This window comes from Melospiza melodia, chromosome 4 (assembly GCF_035770615.1).
Source record: "Melospiza melodia melodia isolate bMelMel2 chromosome 4, bMelMel2.pri, whole genome shotgun sequence".
In the NCBI taxonomy this organism is placed as follows: domain Eukaryota; kingdom Metazoa; phylum Chordata; class Aves; order Passeriformes; family Passerellidae; genus Melospiza; species Melospiza melodia.
In genome coordinates this window covers 89,983,686-90,008,975 of record NC_086197.1, presented here as the reverse complement: position 1 = coordinate 90,008,975, position 25,290 = coordinate 89,983,686, and the positions used below count along the sequence as shown (strand labels likewise).

Sequence of the window (25,290 nt, the reverse complement as noted above, 5' to 3'; positions counted from 1 at the left end):
GAGCACTGAGGTCTTGATAACTCCCATAATTCTCAATTTCCCAGCCTCTCTTTATGCTATTTTTCTACCACTTCAGCATAGAAAATGAAGCCTGCTGACATCCTGTGTGAAGGAAACACACTGCTGAGCAACACACCAAGGCAGGAGCTACACAGGTGCTTAAGGCAGCCTCTTGGGGTTTAAGTTATGCTGTATTGCTGGGGGAAAAAAAAAGCTAAAATAATCAAAAAATCATGCAAATCTAATCTCATGTGAAATGCAAACCAGTCTTAGATTCTGTGCATTTAAATTAGGAGGAGACATCCCACTCCCCTACAATGGATCTTGCATTTGAAAGTACTGCTGGAGCACCTGCCTTGTGGCACAGTGAGCACCAGAGCCCACAAGACATTGCTGACACCCAACAGCAAAACCAGCAAACATGCACACTGGAGCTGTAAAACCAAAAGCCACAGCCCTAATGAGCCAGAGGAAGTGAGCACAAAGAAAAAAGGCATCACCAGCATCCCAGACCCCTGCAATGCTGAACAATGCTGTCTTTGTTATCACTCGCTGTTTCATCCCTCCTTCCACTGAATTCAGAGGGATTTTCAGTAGGAGAAGAACAGAGTTCTGTGCAGAGCAGAACCAAAATCATCCTCCTTCTTGCCCAGAGACCACTGCTGTGCTGTGGTTAAGATAACAATCAGAACTTGAAGACAATGAAATACTTGCAGACGTGCTCAAATCTAGCTCTTATCTCTAGAAGCAGAATTTGCTTAGAATCTTTTCTCTAGAATCTAGATTTTGCTTATGCAGGATAAGCACAATACAGGTGGAGAAAAAAAACAACAACAAAAAAAACCCCAAAAAACAGATCCTGAAAATCTTGTGCTTGATTTAAAACATATAAAAACTAGAATAGTCTTTTAAGAGGTTGGAATTTACATGCACCATGGTTCTAAGGGTTAGGCATGCACTTTCCCCCCTCCCTCTTTTAATGAAAATTGAGTCTGTGAAAAAATATTTTGAGGTGCAAGGTGGTATTATTGGAAGTAGCAACATGACAATCATCCACACAGACCTGCTCACTGAAGTTGCTATGTGATTCTCTGAAAATGCTCAACACCATGATTTCCTTGGATAACCAGAGCTCCTTGTGAGACTTTAAGGAAAGTCTTCCCTCTCTCACCAGTCCCTTGCCACAATTTGGAGTTTGTCAGTATATCACAATTTGAGTTTTGAGTTTCTGTGCTGAGCTGATAATAAAAAATAACCCACTATTTTTACTAAAATGAGTAAGAATTTCTCCTGGAATGAAATACAGGCCCTATTTCCAAGAAATGCACTCTTCTCCAGTTAGAGGAAACGACTGATAGGGACTTGCTCCAAGAAGTCTTATCCTTTGCACATCCAATGAAAGGATAAAATACTGAAAATGCTTCATTTTAGAGCCAAATTTGTTTGAAGTATTTGTTGCCAAGAATACTCAGACTGAGTGCATCCCTTTTATTGTTCTTGGCACAAAGGGTACTTCCATTCTATTGCTATTGTTATTTGAGGAGTCTGAAACAAGACATAAAGTAATACCAAGTCCATCTCTATTTTAATTCTCTTCAGCAAGGCTGTTGCCATAGCAAGGTTTACTTGGATTTCAGTGGGCACACAAATTGAAACCTATTGGCTTTTGAAGTCAGCTCAGCATATTTACAAGTCCTGTGTCTGCCTTCTGGATTCCTTGCAAACTTCAGGAATTTCACAATCTCATTTTTCTGTATAATCAGTGTTTTTCTGATTGTATAAGAAAATACGATATAAATTCACTATTTACTTCCTAATAGAGAAAAAAAAGGGAAGATTACAATGTCTAACATCTTGTCAAATGTGTAAAAAAATCCAAAACCTGGGGTTTTTTTACCCATTTGTAGCATTAATTTCTTAAAATGGTATGTTATTTTCAGAGACTAGGTACACCATGACTTGTAATTAAGATATTTGATTAAAGAGGTGTTACAGTCACCACAAATCAAATCTGTCTTTATACACACACACATATATCTCTACAGCTATTCATCACCAAGTATTTGAGTCAAAACATTTCACACATTACAAGGATTCTATAATGCATTTTGTTTGTGTGCTGGTATGTGAAATATATACTTATGTTTTTTAGGCTTTCATTATGTGAAAAATGGCTACTTTTTCAACTTAAAAAAAATTTCAGAGAGGGCTTTTATCCAAATTGTAATATTTTATAATTAAAAGCTGAAAATATCAAAATAGCAAATGGGAGAATATACATAGTTAGATTTTAGATGGTTGTATACTTGAAAAATAAAATCTTGACAAGCTTCTGAAATACTTTTAGGCAATGTGGACTATTAGTGCTTCAACTATAGCAGACTGAAAATCTTAATGAAAAATTTTACCAAAAGGTGTTGGGGTTTGTACTGTCTAGTTTATAAATCAAGAAATTAATTCTTTTTCAACTTTGTGTCCAAGCCTCCCACTTCACAATGATTCATTTTCTCTGAAGTTAAGAAAACAGAAGAATTCTCTCACAAACAAAACTAAACATAAATTCTGAAGATAAATCCTATTTCTTTGGAACTTAAGTCTGCAGAGAAAGAACACTATCAATTAGAGGTGAGTGGGAGAGCAATGGCTAGTCCCTTCCTCTCCAAGATTTGTGGAGGATATAAACATGTACATGCCATAAATTAAACAAGGTGAGTTTTCACTCCCTGTTTCTGTAATTTTTTTCTTTTAGATTGGAAACCCTTTTCTCATCTTGCTAAGGGATTCCTGAAATGCAGATCACACCACTGTCTGAGTGCCAAATACAATACTGTCTCATAGGATTATCATCACTGGAGCCTGCCTTTCACCACCCTGAGCACTGGCACATACTGTACTCTTGTGGTTGTTTTCCCCAGGGATTTTTTTTCCCTTGTTCCAAGTTATTGCATCTAAAACCTTACTCTTGAAAGGCACATTTGGCTTTGTCATATCTAGTAATGACTTCCCAGTAAGGCATTGCACAGGCAAGGGCCAGTGACCAAGGACACCTTATCTCGGGTGCTGAGGAATTTGGCCTTGAACAGAGGGAGATGATGTGCAGCCGTGGGGATCAGACTGCGGAGATGGACAAGGACTGGGAATCAAAACAGAAAAGAATTGTGTTCTTTGATACCACCATCGCATAAATCCATTGTGTCTCTCTTTTGTTTCAACTGTCTGAGAAGTGTAGTCAAGTGTTGGGGTGACAAATTGTGGGAAGTTCTGCTGTAGCCATGAACCCTTGTTCACCCCCTCCCTGCCACACCCTCAAACCTCAGAGTTTGTGCAGTGACCACAGTGGCTTCCTCACGTCTGGCTCAGAGATACAATGAGCACTCAATCAGGTGAACATCTCAAGCCTCCTTCCTGAGCCACTGCCACCCCTGGGTGTCACACTGTCATTTGTGTGCACACAGAAGGCAACGCCTCTCACCGAGAGCCCCTAAATTCATTGCAAGTGTGGAAAAGGAAAAGGCACATACAGCACAACATAAGCATGCAGGAAACTGGGCAACTACAGCCTGACAACCAAGGAGGAAGCAAGGGCAATGAATCATTCAGTGATATATCTTCTGAAGAACACTCTTTGGGAGTGTGGCAACACCCAGGAAACCTCCTGAACAAATACCAGTGCCACCTCAGCTGAAAGGAGTCTGGCAACTGAAAGACTCAAGAGACGTAGGGACACAAGTGTCAAATCTGGTGGAAACAGACCCACAGGCTACATTTGATTTTCTCTTTCAGAATCTTTGGAAAGACAGCTCACCAAAACTGCAGTTGCACAGAATGAAATTGAAAACACCAAGATTTGTGTATGGTACTGGACAAGATTTTAGCAAAAAAGGAATAGGATGTGGGGAGTACTGTCTGTATTGCATTATGCATCCTACCACAATTGTCCAGATGCAGAGCAGATTAGAGGAAAATATATATCCCAACATCTGTTACCAAAATCCCAGACAATGTAACAGCCTGGAAAAAAGTCTGGGATAGGAGGAAAGCTGTTTTTTCTGGGAATGCTTTGTCACCACAGTATAAACATGTTGGTTTTGGGTAATATGCAAGGGAATAGATTTAAGGTGAACCCAAAGGGGAATGGAATTGGCAGTTCAAACCAGGAGGGGTTTTGGAGTGGCCACCATCTGTGGAGCAGACAAGGGTGCTGAGTGACAACCCAATAGGTCCAACCTTAATGCAGATTCTGAGGGCTTGCTCTGCACAAGGACAGCAGAGCAATGGCTGAACTGGAGCCTCCAGCTAAGAAAGGATTCCAAGTGAGAGATACCAAGTCACTAAAAATGTCCCTTGTTGTTAAGGGTTTGGGATTTAAAGCCACATCTACTGAATAATTTTGCTTCCAATCTTGAAGCTTGATGCCATGACTTCAGCTGTGAGGTCAGCAAAGATTCAAAACATTTAAGCCTGCTCTGTTAAGACGCAATTTATCCTCTAAAGCTGTGCATCCATGCCATGAGGTGCATCATGTTTGCTTGTCAAGACTAGGGTGGGTGGGAGCACATTTGGTTGAGTTCAGAGGGGTTGAGTTCAAGCATTCTGCATCCAGCACACTTCTGGATATGGGCAGACAGCAGAGGCACATGGCAATGGAAAAAGAGCTGGGCAAACCTCTGAGTACCTCACCAGGCTGCCTCCGAGTTCTCACAGGATTTTTGAAGCAATGTTTTGCACCTTCTACGCCAGACTGAGATGAGCAAAAGTTCATATCCAGCGATCAAAGCTTTTATGTATGACTGCAAAATTTTGACAACTAAACTGCATCTATCCTCGGCTCCCACTAGCTAACTTTGTAGGTTGAAGTGGGAATTATGTCACTGCTATGTTTTTAAGTCCTGCTTTAGTTAAGGTTCTCCAGCAGTGCTCAGAAATTCAGTGTATTCCAACAGCTATCTTTAAAACTTTGGGTTATTAGAAACCATACCTAAGCAACTGGGCTTCAGTTTTCTTGTAGGAGGTATTATGGGAGGCACGAACTAAAAAGTCTGTGGGAAGCCACACATGAGCATATAATCTCCTCAAAATATAGCCTTCCAGCTGTTCTCACATCACATTAGATGGTGGGTTTTGGTCTTCCTGGTCTGTGAGCTGTAAATGGGTCAACACTCTCTCACAAGATGCCCTATACCCAGTGCTTTATGGATGCAAGCCCAAGGGTTGTGCGTGCTGAGGAAGTACTTGCCTATTCTGACAGAGGCAGAAAAACAACAAAAACAACAACAAAAAAAGATGGACTGGAAAAGCAAAAATTGTTGCTCTTTGTCACTCATAGTTGTATCCACAGACCACCTAGGTATATTCAAAGGTATTTGGTTTATCATGGAATTGTACTTCTTTGGTTATTTGTTCTGCTGCTCAGTGCTTTTCTCTTGAGAACATCTCTCTAGAATCTGTCCCTAGAAAACAGCAAGCTATTTTTATCTCTGAGCTAGACAAAATAATTCTGCTGGGGGAAAATGAGGATGGCTGAGAGGCCACTTAACAGAAGGCAGGAGAGATGGGGCTCACATTGCACATTTGGACAGGCTGTGAGCTCTGCTGTGCTTACAGGTACCAGCATGGGGAAATCTGAGTTATGGAGATGTCTTGAAAAGCCTCTGCACCAGCGGCTGCTGAGAGGATAATTCACTGGCTGCGCTGTGTCTGTAAAACCAGCAAAGGGGAGACTGACCTGTGCAGGAATGTAAAGGACACTGGGCAAGCAAGCAAACAAGAAATGCTATTTTATCCCTTCCCTTTCTTTGAAAGCAAAAGAAAAAAAAATAGACTAGCAGAAAATGGTTGCCACTAGTAACAAGGTGTTTTAACATGCTGGTGGTTTCAATAGTAGTGAGAGCTGTTGAGCACAGTTTTATGGGGACATATATTCTGTCTGGAATACAGCCCTAGCATCAGCTCTGTGGGATTTGTAAAGACAAAAGGAAAGCCCATGCCTTTAGTCACTGTGTGAGACAATTTGCATTTACCACCTTTCCCCCATTGTGAGAGAGGAAGGAAGGAAGGAAGGAAGGAAGGAAGGAAGGAAGGAAGGAAGGAAGGAAGGAAGGAAGGAAGGAAGGAAGGAAGGAAGGAAGGAAGGAAGGAAGGAAGGAAGGAAGGAAGGAAGGAAGGAAGGAAGGAAGGAAGGAAGGAAGGAAGGAAGGAAGGAAGGAAGGAAGGAAGGAAGGAAGGAAGGAAGGAAGGAAGGAAGGAAGGAAGGAAGGAAGGAAGGAAGGAAGGAAGGAAGGAAGGAAGGAAGGAAGGAAGGAAGGAAGGAAGGAAGGAAGGAAGGAAGGAAGGAAGGAAGGAAGGAAGGAAGGAAGGAAGGAAGGAAGGAAGGAAGGAAGGAAGGAAGGAAGGAAGGAAGGAAGGAAGGAAGGAGAAAATAGAGAAGAACAGCAAAGTCTGGGGAAAGCAAGAGAAATCAGGATTTCCAAGAAAGATGATGATGTAGGTGACTGAGAAGGAACGAAATAGTCACAAAGAACTGAGGTTTGGCTGTTGCAAGGAAATCTGAAAATGCAGCAGGTCCCTCGTACAGCAGGAGACACGTTTGGGGTGTTGCAGTATTAGTAACCACATGCTGAAGTAGGTCACTACACAAACAGCAGTCGTTGCCTTTGGGCCCAGCTCTGCTATTTGCACTGGCACAAGGAGCAGGCACCAGTGAGTAAAGGGGTGCAATACACTATCAAAACTATCCCACCCTCAGATGCTGTCCTCATCTCCAGGATCAGCCAGCCCTTTCTCTGCTTATGCCTGCACTGTTCATCAGTTTTGGGTCTGAGTTTGTTCCCAAGCCCAGCACCCTCTACCACCCATGCTTGTTTGTGAACACTGAACTCCAGACCTGCCTGGAGTGGTGAAACCTTAAGTACTTGCATTATGCTATCACATGCTTCCAAATTTTCCTTTACATGGTCTGGACAGGCTGACATCAGCTGGATTGAATTAAAGTGGTCCACCATGAGAGGTCCTGAAACTTGGGTCTTTGTAAGCACAGCCCAGATGATTTATTTCTAAACTGCAGCTATCAAGATGAAAAGAAAATGGATGGCAAATATGGCTGAAACTCTGTAACATGTCCTCAAATTCATGTTCCAACTAGCCCAAAAATAATCATTGGTGTGTGAGATGGAATTTCTGTGCACAAGAAGCCTAGAGTCAGAAACAGGATGTGCTTGGGCTTTGCAAACCCATACAATTTAAAATGAATTTTCATAAGCATTCCCAACTTTCATGGGAGTAGTAGAAGACTGCTTTGTTACCAAAGGCCATCTGCACTTCCCCACAGGTTCTAACAACTGGAGAATCCTGATCTGACCTAATTTCAATTGCTCAAAACTGTGCATAGAGAAAGGCAAATTGTCTCCCTACATTGTTCCTGAGCCTTCTCCCTTTCCTATAGCCTTACTCCTCATCAAAAAAAAAAAAACAAAAAAAACACAACCAAACCACACACCCATTCTCAAACCCTATAACCATGTCAATGAATCCTCTAATATAGATGTTTTTATACATGCAGCAACTCCGTTCTCCTCATGTAATTCTGTTCTGGGGAGCTGCCTAGCTTTCATCTTCGTGGGCAGGGTTTGCTGGTTGCAGTTCTAACAGGAACCCCCTTTAAGTAGAAACAAGCTCCAATGTTCAGCTCCATACCAGCAAAAAGCTGCTTCTCTGCATGACTCTCTCATCTCCTGGGGTGCCTGCTGCCCAGACAGATTCCAGACAACTGTCTCCAGCCTGCTGCTCCTGTTCACAGGCAGGGTCTGGCTCCCTCCCAAGCCTTGTCTTGTCTGACCCACGACTGCCAACTCTGGGATTTTATTGCCAGGATCATGGTATTTGTTGTTTTTCTTACTGTCCGTGTTCCTAGACTGAGAAAACTTATTTGTCATTCAAAATTAAAATGAGATTCTGTTCTTCCTGAAGGCAAAGAAAATCTTGAAAAGCATGATATTTTGTGTCTTGTGTAACTTGTAGGTACATATATATAATTTTAAAATATTTGGGTTTTTTTTAAGCCTGTCTTGTGATGGTGAAAAGTGAGCAAAGTTATTTACACATTAATTAGCAACACTGCTGACATGAAATATTATTTCCTTGTCTGGCACTCCAGATATTCTGCAGCATTTTGGCAAGGCAGGAGGTGCAACTCTGAGGTGGTGGTTTTTACATTCCATGCCCATGAAAAAGCCCTACACCATGTAGGAGGGCAACAGCCTTGCAGAGCCACGTTTCAGGGCACCTTCTCTCAGGGAAGGAGTGCCATGGGAGAGGGACCAGGCTAAGCATCAGCAGGGAGGACACAGCAATCCTAAAATCCTACCCTGTGTGCCAGAGTTGTGCCCAACACAAGGACCCTCCTGCCCAGCTGACCTGTTCATGTTTCATGATCCCTTTAGGGAGGTACTTACACAGCCCTGCACTAGACACTACTAGCAAGAAAACCATGGAGATAATAATTAAAAATCAATTATTTCCAGTGCTCCGTTGATATATTGTTCTGCATTTTAAAAAAAAACAAGTTACTCAAATAATGAACAAAAAAGTCTAAGTGGCATTCACCTCCATTATCTTTTCTGGAATGGAAGCTTTTAAACATTTAGTTTAATGAAAGACTGTTTGCAAAAATAAAAGATGGTTTTAAAAAAATGTCAACAAAATAAGTCATGCAAAACCAACAGGCTGCTTTGTGCTTTTCTTTTAATGGGACATTTTTCATTAAGACAAACTTATTTTTCAAGATCATTTCAGGCAGCTCTCCAAATTCCAGGAGGTTTTGTTTTATTCAAATTGTTTCAAGCAGTCAATGATCCTGGAAATTATGATTTTTTTTCTTAATAGGAAAGGGATTTTTACATACAGTGAAAATATGGAAGAGGAAGCTGGACATTAGTTAACAGACAATGATATCAGTGTCAAGCCAAATCAGAAGGGTACAAAACCACCAGGGAATTATTAAGACACCTGGTGTGATAGAAAGGTTTCCATTAGATACTGGACAATGAGGTGAAATTTATGTGCAGATGAAAGTAATTTATGCACATTTGTTGCACAGAAGATCATTATTTATCGCTAATAAATGAGCATATTTGATGTATCTAGTCAGTATTCAAATACTTAATATGTTTTAAGAGCACCTAGGGTATATTCTCTGTAGCACAACTCATTGCACTCAGGAATTCTGTCAAATTACATGGAGCTGCAGTGGAAGGCTGGATCATAAAACAAAGGTAGTAGTAAAGCAGATGGAACAATTAAAAAAAATGACAAAAATTTTCTCCACTTTCTCCTCTACCTCTTTCCACTTGTCCAGAAATAAGTATTGGGATGTTTCTGTTCAGCATCATTAATTTTATCATACAAGATGAGAGGATAAAAAGCTCCAAATGACATTATGGTCACAATGTACAGATTTTACAATACCAAAGATTAGCACCATCTTTTTTTTTCATTGTGGATTTCATAGAGTTATAGAATTGCTTGGGTTGGAATGGACCTTAAAGGTCATCTAGTTCCAATCCCCCTGCCATGGACAGGAACAGCCTTCACTAGACCAGGCTGCTCAAAGCCCCATCCAACCTGTCATTGACCACAGCTCTCTGGCTGCATCTGTCTGGCCAATTCCTTATTCACCAATCAGTCCACCCCTTCAAAATCATCTCTCCAATTAAGAGATAAGGATGTGGTGTGGGACTGTGTTGGAAGCATTACAGGATTCCAGGCAGATGGCATTGGTTGGTCTTCCCTTGACCATTGCAGTCATCAGACTGGTCAGGCGTGACCTGCCCTTGGTGATGCCTCAGATCCCCCTCTGTCACACGTGCACACCAACATTGCTTCCACGAGGACCTGCTCCAGGCTCCTCCCAGGCACAGAGAAAAGACTCACCAGTCTGCACTTCCCTGGCTCTTCCTTTCTCCCTTTTTTAAAAATAGGAGTGATGTTTCCTTTTTTCCAATCTCCAAGACTGGCCTGATTGCCATGACTTTCCAAATATGACAGAGTGGCTTGGCAATGCCATCAGCCAGTTCCCTCAGGACCCTGGGATACATTTCAATACAGGAAAATTTGTCCCCGTATTGTTTCTAATTAATTCTCTCCCTATTCCTTCTCTTTTATGAGTAGTTAGGATGCCTTTAAAGGACTGCTTTTCAAAACATCTTTTATCTGTTCTTGCTTGTGGAGGATGTTGTTTGACAAGGTTAACCTCTGTAAATCCCTTCCAACCTGAGTTATTTTGTGTTCCACAGGCACAACTTCCTGAGCAACTGATATATCTTGGGGGAAAAAAATAGGCTGGGCAGGTCTTAAAAGATTTAAACCTTGAATTTCTTGAAAGATCTAGGAATGAAAAGAAAATCTGACTACTCCTTTAGTATAGCATAAGCTACAAAGTACTGAGAATTTCTATGCAAAACCACACCTGACATTTACAACCACATTAAAGCCCACTCAGAATCAGCACTGCACTGTTTCTGCCTGTTCACAGAATAAGGTGCTCTGGGTTTTTTCCTGGGAAAAGTACTTAACTGGCAAGCATTTTGTGACTGCACTGTGTGACCCTTCCTGCTGAAGGCCACTCAACAGCAGCAGGAACTGCACTTCAGTATTTCTCCTCAGAAAAAAGATTGGGTTTAAGATTTTCTGCCTCTGGTTGCTTCCTCCCTCAAACTGTCACCATGAAAAGTAAAAGAAAAATCAGATACCCATTCCTCTGGAAGAGTTGAATTCCCCTCACAACCTCCCAAGATCACAAGTGCTAAGTGGAGATTATACCACAACTTTTCCGTATTAGTGGACTTACCATGAGGCAGAAGTCTATAGAAACCTTGTTGGAAATGGGTTTCTGGATGGGTTAGTCATTAGGAAGTACAAAATGTAAATTCCAGGAGGGATTTCTATGGCCTTGGGACAGTTTTCTTGACCCATGAAAATATGGGGCATTTTTAGAACTTATATGGGGCATTTTTAGAATATATGTTCCAATGGCATTGGACAGATAAAACCTACAACAGAAGCCTCTTTAGGAGAACTGCTTTGGGGGCTGAGTGCATGTAGGCATGAATACATACATACACTATTATTAATTACAAGCTTCCATAATTCTATACATTATCTGTAAAATTTAGCCTTTGCTATTCATAATTATATAGGTATACTTAGGAAATCATTGCTATTTGGAACCTTAAACCAGAGCTTGGGAAGAACAAAGGATAAGGACAGGACAGGACAGGATAGGGGACCATGCCCTAACCCACACTTTCTGCCCTATTTCAAGAAAACTTGCATTGCTGGTCCCAAACTGTGCACAAATTCCCTTCAGCTGAGTAGACACTTACCCTTAGAGGGGGAAATTTTATGGAGCCAGCTTCCTACATAATTGGACATGCACAGTCAATTCAGAAAGATATATTCTTTTTTCACCATTTACCTTATAGAGACATGGGATAAGCTCAGCTATAAACTACTTTAACAGTTCTGGGATGTATAAAGTGGATGGTTGTTATTTCAACCACTCAACTGGAAAATAAAAAAAATAATAATAACATAGTATCTTCATTTTAGAATTTTTAGGAATTCATGGGGAGATGGAAAGAGACTGCTTTCTCAAAAATATTTCGAAAAGGCATCTTGGATCACACAGACTCAAACACAAGAAACCCAGAACAATGAGAGCAGTTTGAGAGACTGGGCTCTCCTTTGACACTATCATCTCACAACTTCAACACTATCAATGCTAATCTTCTATAGTCTCAAATAAGGAGGCTGAAAGAAAACCAAAGTGGAAGCTTTCTCAAAGCCCAGCAGAAAGTGCAGGGAACCACAGACTTTTCTGTTTGGCTGCACACGTTTGAGTAAAAATGAATGAATGAAGGCCCACTTCTTCCATCTCCTATAATGTTGAGTACTACTACTAGGCAGTTTCATGAGGAGTTTTACAGTAAATAAATGGATAAATAAGACTCTATTCTTGGAATCAACTCTGGAAAACATTTTTTTAAATACTGGCAAGAAATTTTTTGTAATTTTATGAAGTTATTTACGTATTAACACTGATTAGATATCTATATATGTGCTTTATTTTTAAAGTATGAAAAAATAGCTTTGCCTTGATTAGGGATGTGTTCCAAAATGCTCCTACATAGTCCTACCACCACATATACTGGATGCCTCATTTTAGTTCAGGAATAAACCTTCAGGAGCACTCCCACATTTGCAATCACCACCTGAGCAGATTCCCTGCCACAGAATACTCTGGGATGGGTTTGCCTCAGTCTTTTTGGTTAAGGCAGTTATGCTCACCTAAAATAAATAGTGAATAAAGCAGCAAGGTGTTCCCTAAAACTGTGATATTCAGTAATCTTTTCTCACTTAGGGAGTATTTATTGTACAGAGTTAAGTGGTTCAAACTCTTATAACATGGTTCTCCACAACACAGAACTTCAAAGTTCACCCTTACAAGTGTAAGAAAGGGGGCACTGAAATTTGTGTCTTTGAAGTCCAGGATTTCTAGGATCTATCTTCTTTCTCTATATGAATTGCCTCATTTCCATGAGGCATTTCCATTCACTCTTGTCAATCTAGTCCTTTGCTTCCAGATTTCCTGTGTTTATAGACATAAGCAAAACCTGAGCATGTCAAATCAAACAAAAGCTTCTGTTCAACCCCAAATCACTGGTTTCACTCATACATACAAATCAAAATTTGGGTGTTGGTCCATTGGCCAAAAGGAAATAGAGACATTTTTTGTATTACTGGCTTCATAGGCATGCAAATTTTGGACTTGAAGTACAGCATTGAGCCAACATTTATTACCACAAGTCAACTATTTTAAACAGTATAAAGAGCCCAGGACTCCACCTTGCTGAAGAAGCAGTAAGTGAACAATTATTTGGGATCAATGCTGAAATCTTTAAACCAGATTCACTCTGCCTTTTGCTTCTGATAGGCAAGGAAATACAGGTACACACAATATTCCCTACCCCTCCAAGGCAAAATCCAAGTACTAGAACTGCCTTCTACAATTGCAATGATGCTCTGCACAGGGTTTGGGCATATTAAGACTTTTTGTTGTTTAAAGACCAGTAACAGAGGGTTTCAGGGACCAGTTGTACACTTTGATCCTTTGATGCAAAAACTTTTATGCAACAATAGAGTCTTGCACTGCATTCTTCTTTTATTAGCTTAGTCCTGAACAATGTATTTGTGCAATGACTCAGAGGAAAGGACTGCCTCTTGAATGTAAAGACTACACCAGGCAACATGCTAGACCAATGGTCGCCTCAAATGACATCCAGAGCCATTGTCCAACTCTTTTTGGCTCTGTGACATTTTGAAGTTCAGTAACCTTTGAGTGACTGGTTGAAAATTCAGATCTAGTAAAAAAAATAGCTCATATTCTATAAAGGGAGCTCATAAGAGAGGGAACCAGCAACAGAGGCCACCACAAAATTCCTGTTTAATATGAGACTATCCACGCTGACTAAAGTAGAATGGGCATTGTACACTGGATTTATTCTGGGCAAGAATTTTGTCAGTCTCAGAACTAGGTCCATGTGACAGGATGTTGAAACCACTGAGTTAAATCAAGCATCTCAGACTTCTCACACTGCTCAGAGTGGGTGCAGGAACAGCCACATGGAGTCAGACCAGAGGTTTGTCGAATCCATTACATTAACTCCAACATCACACATATATGTAGAGTACAAAAATAGTATCATCCCTTTTCATAAAAAACTCTACTGCCACCATGTTTAAAATTGTCTAACTCAACATTGTGGCAAAAGCACACACCCCTTCCCAACCTCCCCCAGATCTGGTCTACGGCAAGAAGGCTGAACAGAAGCCAAAGCTAAAACCAAAGGTTTCTGTTTGCTTAGTTTCCTCGGATGAACACAGAGAGGTAGGTGGGAATAGCACCTTTGAGAGGAAAAAAGATGGGGGAAACTGGACCACAGACAGTTCTGTCCTGGATTGCCACAAACTGCCATGAATACCATCATGAAATGAGCTGGTCTGGTTTCCCTGTGACCTGCTGGCTTTCACACCCCATCCTATACTCAGAACCTTTGCTGAGCTATTTCAGCTCATTGCATCGCCACAAAACCCAGCTAAAGATGTCCCATTCTTTACTGACTTCACAGACTGAAATAGCTCAGATAATAATCTGTAAATGCAGCTGTCAGAGGAGTTCAGACATAAATGAGACTTCAACCCAACATGTTAACTGGGTATCAGCAAAACACACTATACCCCCAATAAAGCTTCCACTTCTAAACCAAGAAGTCCAAGCACAACCCAGAGAAAAATCAGCAAATCTTACTCATAGAGCCCTCAGAGCAAGAGTCACTCAACAGAGTTGTAAGCTACTTCACTATATTTTGTTCTTACATAGAACATTTCAGGATATGCCTCCAAACAATGCAGCACAAATTCAATACAGTATCTCCCATACCATACCTCTGGCAGCCTTAACTCTCACCCTTGAAATCTGACCTAGCCTGTCCTGCATCTGATAAGGAGTTAAGAATCTGCACAAGCCAGATACTTAATTTTATCATCTTTCTACAGAGTTGAAAATAATACTAAAGAACCCTCAACCTGACAGAAGCACTGAAATCACCTAGACACTTTAAGAACCAGTAATGATACTCTTGTGTATCTGCAGTAGAATTTCAAAATTGAAATACCTGGAGCCTCAGCACCTGGTAACTCTGCAGCCTGCCTTACTGGGTTTTAAATCAACCCAATTTTGCTTTTACAGTTAGGCAGGTATTATACCCAGAGGAACAGCACAACAACATGCACCTTTGAACTTTCATTTAATTCACTTCTGAAATGCAACGTGGCACTACTGCAGCCATCGGCAGACAGTCTAACGTTATGTAAACAATTTCAAAAGCCAAATGCATGTAGAATAGATTAAGCATTAGTTTGGAAGAATAAGGAGTTTGCAGTTTCACTAAGTAAGAAAAAAACCAACAAAATATACAGGTTTTCAGAAGAAGCTGTCTGCTTTACATTAACACTGGCAAGTTTTTACAAGCAGCCCCTACATCATCAAGATGTCTTACTGCCTTTGTTGAAGGCAGGCAACGAGGAGTCAAGAGACATCAGAAATTTTAAATCACCAATTGTTCAATAAGCAAGTTGTGAGGTTGTTCATTCCACCATGAAAACTGGTTAGTCCCATCTGCCAGGATAGTTGGAACATAAGCTGTGCATTATCCAGCATTTCTTAACCCTCTTGCAAGTATAAAAAAATTAATGTAAAAAGAGAATAATCAACCACTTTCTCCCTCACACACACACCTTTGCTCCTCACACACCAACTGCAAAGCATAAGAGCTAAGAAATCCTTTAATAAATCAGCTTAAAGAGAGACTGCCTATCATATATAATGACTACATGTTATTTTTCAGTCAAAATAACCAAGCTACATAATGAATTTTTCATCAGTCTACTGTGGAACCCATGAAAGGTTTATAAAAATAATTATGTGCAAGTAATTACATTAAACACCATTACCCATCATTAACCATCTCACAACCACAGGACGAGTGTTAGTTTGTTATCGAGTGACCAGATATTGAGTCTTACTCTTTCTGCAGAGAGAGGCACTTCAGTGACACATTTGTGTCATGCAAGCTTCTCACTTATGGCTGTCAGTACCAATGCTGGATCATAGCTCACCTCCAGACACCGAGATATTGCTTTGATAAGCAGTTACGTTCCTCTCAAAGCCAGAGCTCACTGACACAGAGCGCCTCAGCGGTGCTGTACTTCACCAGGAACCCATCCCTGTGCAGTTTCATTGAACTGAAACACCATTTGTTCTTTGACTTTTATTAAGTTCACTTAGGTTGACCAAATGAGCTTCCCTAAAGCAAACAGGGTTATAAAATATCAGGATGATTCTATCTTTAGGTGCTCCATAGAAACAAATACTTAGTTCAACTAGAAAACTTTAAAAATGACTTTAGATACAAAAGTGTAACAATTATACTGCGCGATACATCTTTATATATCACTAAACTCATGAAATTAAAATTTAAAAAGTTTTTGCACCATCAAGAACAGCCACAAGTCCTGAACCTCCATTCTTTACGCATCCTTTATCAGAGTAAACTGAAACTTGGGAATGCTTGGGATTCAAAATACCCTGAGCACATACTAGTGCAACACCACAAAGCATACATAATCCATCGGAAAAGGGGAAGGGGGAAAAGGAAAAAAAAAAATAGCAAGAATTAGATGGTGCTTTATTATACAAGCATGAAAGTAAGTTCCTTTGGAAAATAACTTCTTGGGTGGACTTCTGGACCAGTGAGGTAGCCCAATGGGAGAGAAAAAAAAGTGGAAGTGGAACTTGGTCCCCACGCGTGATGCCTGTCAGGCGGCCCCAGCCCGGGGCGAGGCCGGGGCCCGGCAGGCCGCCCCCCGTGCGGCGGGGGGCCCGGCGCCGCCCGAGCGGCCCATAAAGTGCAGCAGCAGAACACGATCCAGACAAAAGCAATGTAAACAGGTGACTGATACCGGTCTCTTTGTCCGCACCGCGGCCAAGGTGAGGCGCGGGGAGCGGAGCCCCCGCGGGCTCAGGACGGTGCCACGGGGAAGCGGCGCACCCGCACCACGGGGGACAGGTCCACGCCGAGGATCCGCTGCGCCCGCCGCCGCGCCGCCGCCAGGCTCCGCCGGCTCCACATGCTGCCCCGCACACGGATGGTGGGGAACGTGGTGAGGCGAGGGGTGGCCGCCTTCCAGATCTCCTCCAGCGACTTGCCGCCGAACGGCTCCCAGGCGGCCGCCGCCGGGCTGCCCTGCTCGCTGTCCGCCTGCTGGCCCGGCGGCTCAGGCGCCTCCGCCGCCGCCTCCTCCTGGCCGCGGGGGCCACCGGCCGCGGGCCGCTGCCTGCCCCGCTCCCTCCTGCGGCGCCGCCGCCGCCGCCGCCGCTTGGCGCTGCCGCCCGCCGCCCCGGCCCGGCGCTTGGCGTCGGCGGCCGGGAGGCGCCGCTTGCCGGCGCGGCGGCGGGGCCGCTCCGAGGGCGGCGGCGGGTCAGGGACGACGGCGCGGCAGGAGGAGTATCCGTAGACGTCCTTGCTGCGGAGGATGACCGGGGAGAACTCGTGCTTGAGGCTGCAGAGGAAGTTCCACAGCTCCGAGTCGGAGCTCATGAACTCCGTGGACTTGGGCATGAAGAGCCTGAGGGCGTCGCCCAGCGCCTTGGTGCCGGCGAAAGAGACCTGCGAGCGCGAGTACACAACTTTCTCCGCCTCCCCCTCCAGCCCCCAGGCGGCGGCCGCCGGTTCGCCGCCGGCTGCCCCTGCCGGCGTCGCCGCCCGGGCTCCCGCGGCCGCCGCCGCGGCGCTCCCCGCCTCTGTGTTCATCTTCCCGGCTCCTCTCTCCAGCGCCGCCTGCTTCCTACTGCGGGTCATGGAGGCAGCGGGACGGGGTGGCGGGACAGACGCCGAGAAGGCAGAGCGAAGGCAGAGCGGAGGCAGCACCGAAGGCAGGCTCCGGCCGCCGCCGGGGCGCCCGCCGGGTGTGAGCAGCGATCGATGTCCTGCGCCCAGCACAAAATGGCGCTTTAAAGTCCCGGGCGGGGCCTGCGCGCTCCCGCCCCCCCCCGCGCCGCCCGTTGGTCCGTTCGAAACGCGTCGGGCGAGCCCGGCCCCGCCCCGCCGGGGGCGGTGGCCGTGAGGGCCGGGGACCGGAGCCCCCTGTCCCCGGTGCCCTTTCTCCACAGAGCCCCCTGCCCCCGGTACCCCCTCTCCACAGAGCCCCCCTGTCCCCGGAGCCCCCCTGCCCCCGGAGCGCGGTCCGGTGGGGTCCGGCAGCCCGGCCCCCGGCGCGGCACCGAGCCGCGATCCCCGCGCTTGCAGAGGGGGCCCCTTCCCTCAGGGCGAGGCCCCGCATGGCGGGGTGGGAGCGTGTCCGCGTCGCGCCTCGCTGAGAGGTGATGATCACAGGGCGGTGGACAAAGGGGCTTGCGGTGTGAAATGTCTTGGAGTAAGGGTTTGGTTGGACGCTTCGACGGGCAAACTCCCCGAAGGAGTAGCCATGAGAGAACTGAGTCGAATAACAAAAATGGGCCAGCAGACATGATACAGTGAAGTGCTTTACATTAAATACATCCGTCCTGTTGCAGAGGAGTTTTTAGCATGAACCTGTAGGTTGATCAGCCAAGAACATCATAAGTCACAGAATTGCAGAACAGTTGGAGTTAGAAGGAGCCTCTGGAGGTATCTGGTCCAACCTCTGTGCTCAGTCATAGCCACCTAAATCAGGTTACCCAGTGGATGGATTTTGAATATCTCCAAGGATGGAGGCTCCTCTCTCAGCTGATCGCTGATAGGACATGACAAATCAGAATGAAGCTGTGTGAGGGGAAGCTCAGATTTGATACCAGGAAAAAGTTCTCTGAGAGGGTGGTCAGTCACTGAACAGGCTCCCCACTGCAATGGTCACAGCACGAACCCTGCCAGAGTTCAATGAGCATCTCAATGACACTCTTTGTTACATGGTTTAGTTCTAGTTGTTCCTGTGAGGAGCAAGCTGGACTCGATCTTTATGGATGCTTCCAACATCTCTGGGCAGCCTGTGCCAGTGCTCAGTTACCTTCAGAGTGAAAAAGTGTTTCCTGGTATTTGGAGGGAGCCTCCTGTGTTTCAGTTTGTGCCCATTGCCTCTGACTCTGTCACTGACACTGCTGAGAAGAGCCCAGCTCCATCCTCTCTGCATCCTCCCTTCAGGTGTCTGTATAATCTGATGAGATCCCCCTGAGCCTTCTCTTCTCCAGGTGAACAGTCCCAGCTCACTCAGCCTTTCCTTACAGCAGAGGTGCTCCAGCCTCTGAATCCTTACAGTCCTTTGTTGGACTCTCTCCAGTGTATCCATGTCTCTCTTGTACTGAGGAACCCAGAACTGGAAAGTGCTCCAGGTGTGGCCTCACCAGCACTGAATAAAGTGGGAGGATCTCTCTCTCAAGCTGCGGGCAACACTTTGCCTAGTGCAGCCCAGGGTAATATTCACCTTCCTTGTGGCAAGGGCATGTTGCTGGCTCTTGTTTAGCCTTGTATCCACCAAGACCCCAGATCCTTTTCTCCCAAGCTGCTTTCTGTCAACACTGAGACACTTACTGCATCATTGGGACTGGCTTCATATCCCAACAAAGCATATCCCAAATGAAGCAGGTAAAACTTGGGTTGGTTGAGCCTGTTGTGAGAGTCACCACCTTGCTGAGTCCACAGCAAGGCATTACCTGCGTGGCACTGCCACACTTGCAGCTTTTGCAGCACAATTTTGTCAGCTGTTGTGAAGTTCCGTGTCCCTCTGGGTCACACTTTCCAATACTTCAGATTGCTGTCACAGGCAGAGTGTCTTGTTATGTTCCTGGACTGCTGCAATTATACCAGAGCTCTTTCCAGCACCCAGAACAGCAAGGTGCCAGCAAGGGCAGAGGTGGTTTAACCTACTGTACAAATCCTATTTGGAATTTGATTAGACCCCTAACTAATTACTTTCTCTCAGCATGGGTAAAGGAAGAGGAATAACATTTTTCTTCATAGACAGTCTTTGTTCTGTAATTAATCTTTCAGATTAGAATAGGGAAATCTTTTATTCTCAACTCATCAAGAACCTAAATTGCAATGTCTAGAAATCCAGTCAAGTAAGAGGCAGAAATTCTGCATAAGAAATTATTCCTTACTGCCAGTGGAAATGAATTAATTTTCTTCACAGGATAATTCATCTTGTGTTCGTGGGAAACTCAAGAATATTAATCCAAATAGCCATTTAAAGTGGATATTAACAAAGCTATTTTAAATCTTCACGGGGAGAGTCTCGAGGTACAGCTGTATTCTAAACCAGCTTTCTAAATGACCCATTTTTATAAAGAAACCTTTCCCAAAGTGATGGCGTTAGAGCTGTTTTTAATGGGGTCCATTTCACTGTGTACTTCAGCATGCAGTCCTGTAGCCAGACTGATTTAACTGAAGGAGGTGTCCTGTAAAGCAGAGGACAGGAGCCTGGAGCTGGCAGCACCAGGGGCAGGAATGTCCTGACTCAGCTGTGCTGCTGTTGGTGGCACTCTGGCTGTCGGGTCACCGTGGCTTAGGGGAGGCTCATCACCTGCTGGACCACAGAAGCTGCCCTGGGCTCACATTCCTGGTGGAGGCAGCTATAATTCAGCAGCTCAGCTGACAAATGGGCCCTCGTTAATCTGCAGAAACCCAGTTGCCCACTGACCATAACATTTTCCCAAAGTTACAAACATTTCTGGCATGTGACTCAAAAATCATTGAGGTGGGGGGGGGGGGATCTTCTCAAGCAAGCAGTAAATTAGTCACTCCAACTGCAAGTGAGAAGAAAGATCAGCACATTTTATCATGTAGTATTTCTTCATTATTTTTACTTTGTAGCCTAATGGGTGGACAATACCCTTTTAAAGCACGAGATGTAATCTCACTTTTACAACTTCATTATGAGTTTTCTGCAGTGTAACACTCTTCTTTTAATACCCTACAAAGTAATCTCAAGAAAATCCATGGTAATTGCCTATCTTTTAGCTATCTTTATCAATAGCTCAGTACAGTAATAACAATAATAATAAAATTAATAATCCTTTGGAAGTGCATAGCTCATCAATCGTACTACTTCTTGTAAGCATTAATTATGACTCACAGTACTCTTGAGTTATGTGAGTAAATATTGCCTTTCCTTAATAGATGAATAAAATGAAGAAGCAAATCAAAATGGCTTGACTAAGATGTATAGACTCAATTTTCTGCAGGTCTTCTAACAATCATCATTCTAAAAATAGAGGAAATGTCCACATTGGAACAGAGAAGAGTAAAAAAAACCCTGTATTCTTTGTTTCCAATTATTAGTTAGAATTTCTTTTCTGTATTGGATTCTCAAGAAGGGAGAACAGAGTACCAGTTGAGAAAGTGGTACACTAATTGCTGCACAATAGAGACACTTTATTTTCTTTAACGTTGCTTGCCTGGTACCAAAAAACCCCACTGGTGACTGCTAATTATTTTAAACGCTAACAATCTTATCTGTACAAATGATCACACAGTTTCGAGTCTTGCTGGTGAGCCCTTAAATCCTGGATATTAAGTCACATCACTTCTGCTGACAGGACTTTTCCTTCAACATACTAAAGCTCATCTACCCAGGTTAGCAAGAGCAGTCTTACTGTCCAATGTCTTCAAAGAGAAATGCTCTTTCCTAGCATCCTCACTTCAGCTCTTGAGAGGTTGCATTAACTGGCATCCTGCTTCAGTTAATTTGGTTCCCAAATGCCTTTAGCATATTTTCAGGAAAGTTTGTGTGGCGATGCAAGAATGACTCCACATTCCATTCACAACTAAACTTCACATGCTACCCAATAGTCATCAAGTTCCTAGGTCTGAGAAATGCCCAGACAAGTATTGGTAAAATTTCTGAAAATACGTTCAAAGAGAGACAAAAGCAAAAAATTTACAATAATTATTTCTCAATCAGTGGTAGGGGAGAAAAAAGAATGGTGAAATCACTGTCTGTAGAAATCACAGCTGCAGAAAAAAAAAGGGAAAGGGTGTTAGGAATCACTATGAAAGGGATAGAAAAAAAACCCAGAAGACAGTATGCTGCTGAGTGCAAGTCCATTGTGCCTCCACAAATCTTGAATACTCTGCATTTCTAGTCTTACCATCTCTAAAAGGAAATAGCAATGATACAAAGAAGGGCAACCAGCATGAGCAGAAATATAGAACAGCTTCTCTATGAAAAGAGATTAAATAGGCTAAGACTCTTCAGCTTGAAAAAACAGATGGCTGAAGAAGAATATGATAAAGGTTTATAAAATTGTGATAGGACAAAGAAAGCAGATAAAAAATGATGATGTCAGTTTTCATAATCCAAGAATGACAGGGAAGCACATGAAGCTATAAAGCAGAAAACTTTAAATGACCAAAAAGGCATGTGTTGGTTTTGTTTTTTGTTTTCTTTTTTTTTTTTTTTTTTTTTTTTTTTTTTGGGGGGGGGGGGAGGGGATGGTGGTTCATAATTAGTTTGCAGAGCTCATTTTTCATTTTTCAGCAAAGTTGTGGATCCCAAAATGGAAAAATATACCCCAGTACCTTTGCAGTCGTTAAAGAGCACACTATTCAAAAGTATTAGACATGATTGTAAGAAAATATCCCTCAATAGCTCTTGTACGTGAAAACCGTGGGCTCAGAAAGGCTCTAAGCCAAAGGCTAGGAAAGGAAGGAAGGAACAATGTAACTGTGGAAGCAACTATCAGTGTTTGCATCATTCTCACATTCTTTCCCTAACCTTCCTCAGTCTTGAATTCCAGCATAAGAAATATGTTGCTCAAGAACATGATTCTCACACATCACAGATCATGTCATTTTGTAGTATTGATGACATTGTTTCCCGAGGCACTCTATTTAAAGTACCATCGCCGTTAAAACAAGTGTGAATTTCATTCCCTTGTCTCAAACCAGACAATTTTTAAAGTCCACTACCAATTATTTTATAACCTTATTAATTAAATCTTATTTCTTGATACCATGTGGCTGAGCATGTCAATTAATGAATTCTTTTCGTGATACACTTCAGCCTGTGCTGCCATTTTCCTTCCTACCAAATTTGTGCATTACCAGATGAGCTGACAGGACAAATTCACTCCCGAACAGAAAGAGTCACAATTGATTTTTTTTTTTGTGTTGAACTTGCCACAGGATACAATGTAATGTTTATATTGGATTCATGCATTATGCTGGCCTAAGGAGGACACAATACGTGATCCAGCATAAAGTCCATGGAGAAGAGTTACCCTTCCAAATGCTTTGAGTGAGTTAGAGTGAGGGAGTTGGTAGGTATGCTTGCATGGCATATGGATGTGGCTTTATTAAATAGTTACTGTGTCATTGGACTACATCTTAGTCAGGCTCGTTCTTATTAGTTCTCTTTGTCCAAATGAATCTTGCAAAACCTACTGCCCGCTGTGTTTGTTTTAATGGAAAGAGACAGAACCCGTTTTCTTTATTTTTTCATGTCGTCTTCGGCACTTTCACAGGGCAGAGGAGAGAGAGCTTTAGACACTTTAGGTGGAAAAGGTCTTGATCTCTCTGTTTCAGTGAAAGTTGCAAGCAGCCAATTATTATGTAGATTTAGCTGCTAGCATTAACACCTCCTTTTGAATCTCTCTTTTGTTCTCCGAGTTAGGCATGGGCTTCAGAAGCCCGCAAGGCTTATCTCCGCCCAGCTCCCTCACTCCGGGCCTGGGCCCTCTGCCCCGCCGCAGGGGAGTGTGGCGGCCCCTGCGCTGAGGATGCTGCGCTGGGAGCGGGCACTGACCCGGCGGAGGGAGCGACGAGTTCGCCGCCTCACCTCACACCACAGCAGCTGGGTATCTCTCCTACACTGAGATCCTGCCCCGATTTACACCTGCTGGAAGCCTGCCATATTCGTTTTGGCGGTATCGTTTTCTTTTCCTTGAAAGTATTTTTTTATGTTATTCAACGTAGATTGAATTCAAAATACTTCAAGCGTGATTTATATAAATTCCTTCAAATATTCTAATTATTTATAGTTCCATGGCACTTGGTTCACAGTATTTCTTATAATCATTTTAAAATTCTTGTGAATTCATGTCAGCATACAATAAATATCAAAACTGGATCATTTGAAGATATTAATTATTTTGATCATTTTCGGTAACATTGCTACAAAGAGAGAATAAAAATAGATTGATAATATCTTGAGAACTGGGCTTTTAGATTGCATGTTTTAAAATCAAAGATTCTCTGTAGCTATAGATACCCTCCATTTTAATACAGGCACAACGACAGATACTAGCTGAGGTTCTGACCCTGCACATGATCTGCATTATTATAAAGGCTCTCCACAAAAGAGGCGAGTTCGTTCATCCTCGGTGAACCTGCAATGGCTCCAGGTGGATGAGTAGCTTATTTAGCAGAATTTTAAGATTATCTTTCAGAAATGCTGTGATGTTTTAATGTGCTTGTTGTCACAGAGACGTATACAAGCGTTATCAACCAGCAATTGAATTAACTATTTTCCAAAATATACAAGTGACCCAAATTTTCATTATAAAGTCAAAAAGTAGTTGAAGTTAACAAATCTGTATTTGATCCCTGTTCCCCTCAGCTATCTTTGAAAGGCTTCTCCAAATAAGAAATGCTAGTGGTTCAATCTTTTACTGACTTAATTAAATCCATGGTGAGCCCTAACGTGGTCACTTAGTCCAGTTTGTTTGGTTTAGTTTATACAGGCTATTATTCAGTTTAAGCTCAGCGAGCCATTGTTGCTCCCATTTAAGAGAATCCACATAGGGGTTACTATTGGTTTAATTAAAGCCGTATAATTAAGCCAGAATTTTCACTGTCTATTAGCATTCTCTTACATCTGCATTTCGAGTCGTAAGCTTTCAACACTGGGAACTCAAAGTTAAAGTCCCACTGCATTGTCTGGAGGGAGCTGCTTAGCGCTCGGCATTTGCAATTCATGGCCCGAGCCATTCATTTTTCCCTTGCAGGCAGTGAGAACTGCAAATGGCCCATCACTTTGGAAAAAGTGATCATTATTTAGAAGTGTAAATGAAGATGCCAGAGGCTAACCTCAGGTTTTGTCTGAAACTGGTCTGTAGCAATGGATTGGACATGTCATAACAGAGAAACACCACATTTATCCTCAACATTACATGCATCGGAATCATCTTCCTTTTCATATTCTTTATATTCTCCATTCCTTTTCTAGCTTCTTCTTAATCCAGGTTCTTCCTGGTCGTGCCTTCCTGTCTGAAAGCTGAATCACTGAAATTCCTGCCCATTTGCTTCCTGCCAGTACGAGATGGAATTTCCAAAAGCACCACTTCCTCCCACTGACTAATACAGTACAATATCCTACAATGCAGGTTTGCTTTGCTTGCTGTGTGTTCTGTTTTATCCCACAATGTTTGTAGAATTAAACAATTTAGTTACATTGTGGATAAGATGTAGATCTTGTTATGTACAGGCCACATACAATAGCAAATGAAAACTAATTTAGAAAACAATAGAGAAAACAGAAAGACTGAGACTCCAGTACTGATGTAAGAATTATTGATAATAAAACATTGCTGGAAATGATTGCCAGGCATAATCTCTATTTGCATATAATTTGAACCAACACCAAAACAAAAATAACAACAAAAATGTCCAGCTGACCAAGGCAGAGATTGTAGAAATGACTTTC

At 42.9% G+C, this 25,290-nt stretch overlaps 1 protein-coding gene across 1 annotated transcript; it reads right to left on the bottom strand.

Annotated features, from left to right (window-relative positions):
* Nucleotides 1-15,869: 15,869 nt before the first annotated feature.
* Nucleotides 15,870-17,606, bottom strand: CCDC71L (coiled-coil domain containing 71 like). Its single transcript, XM_063155509.1, has one exon. The coding sequence runs from the start codon at nucleotides 17,472-17,474 to the stop codon at nucleotides 16,635-16,637; it is 840 nt and encodes a 279-aa protein (XP_063011579.1). The 5' UTR covers nucleotides 17,475-17,606; the 3' UTR covers nucleotides 15,870-16,634.
* Nucleotides 17,607-25,290: the final 7,684 nt, after the last annotated feature.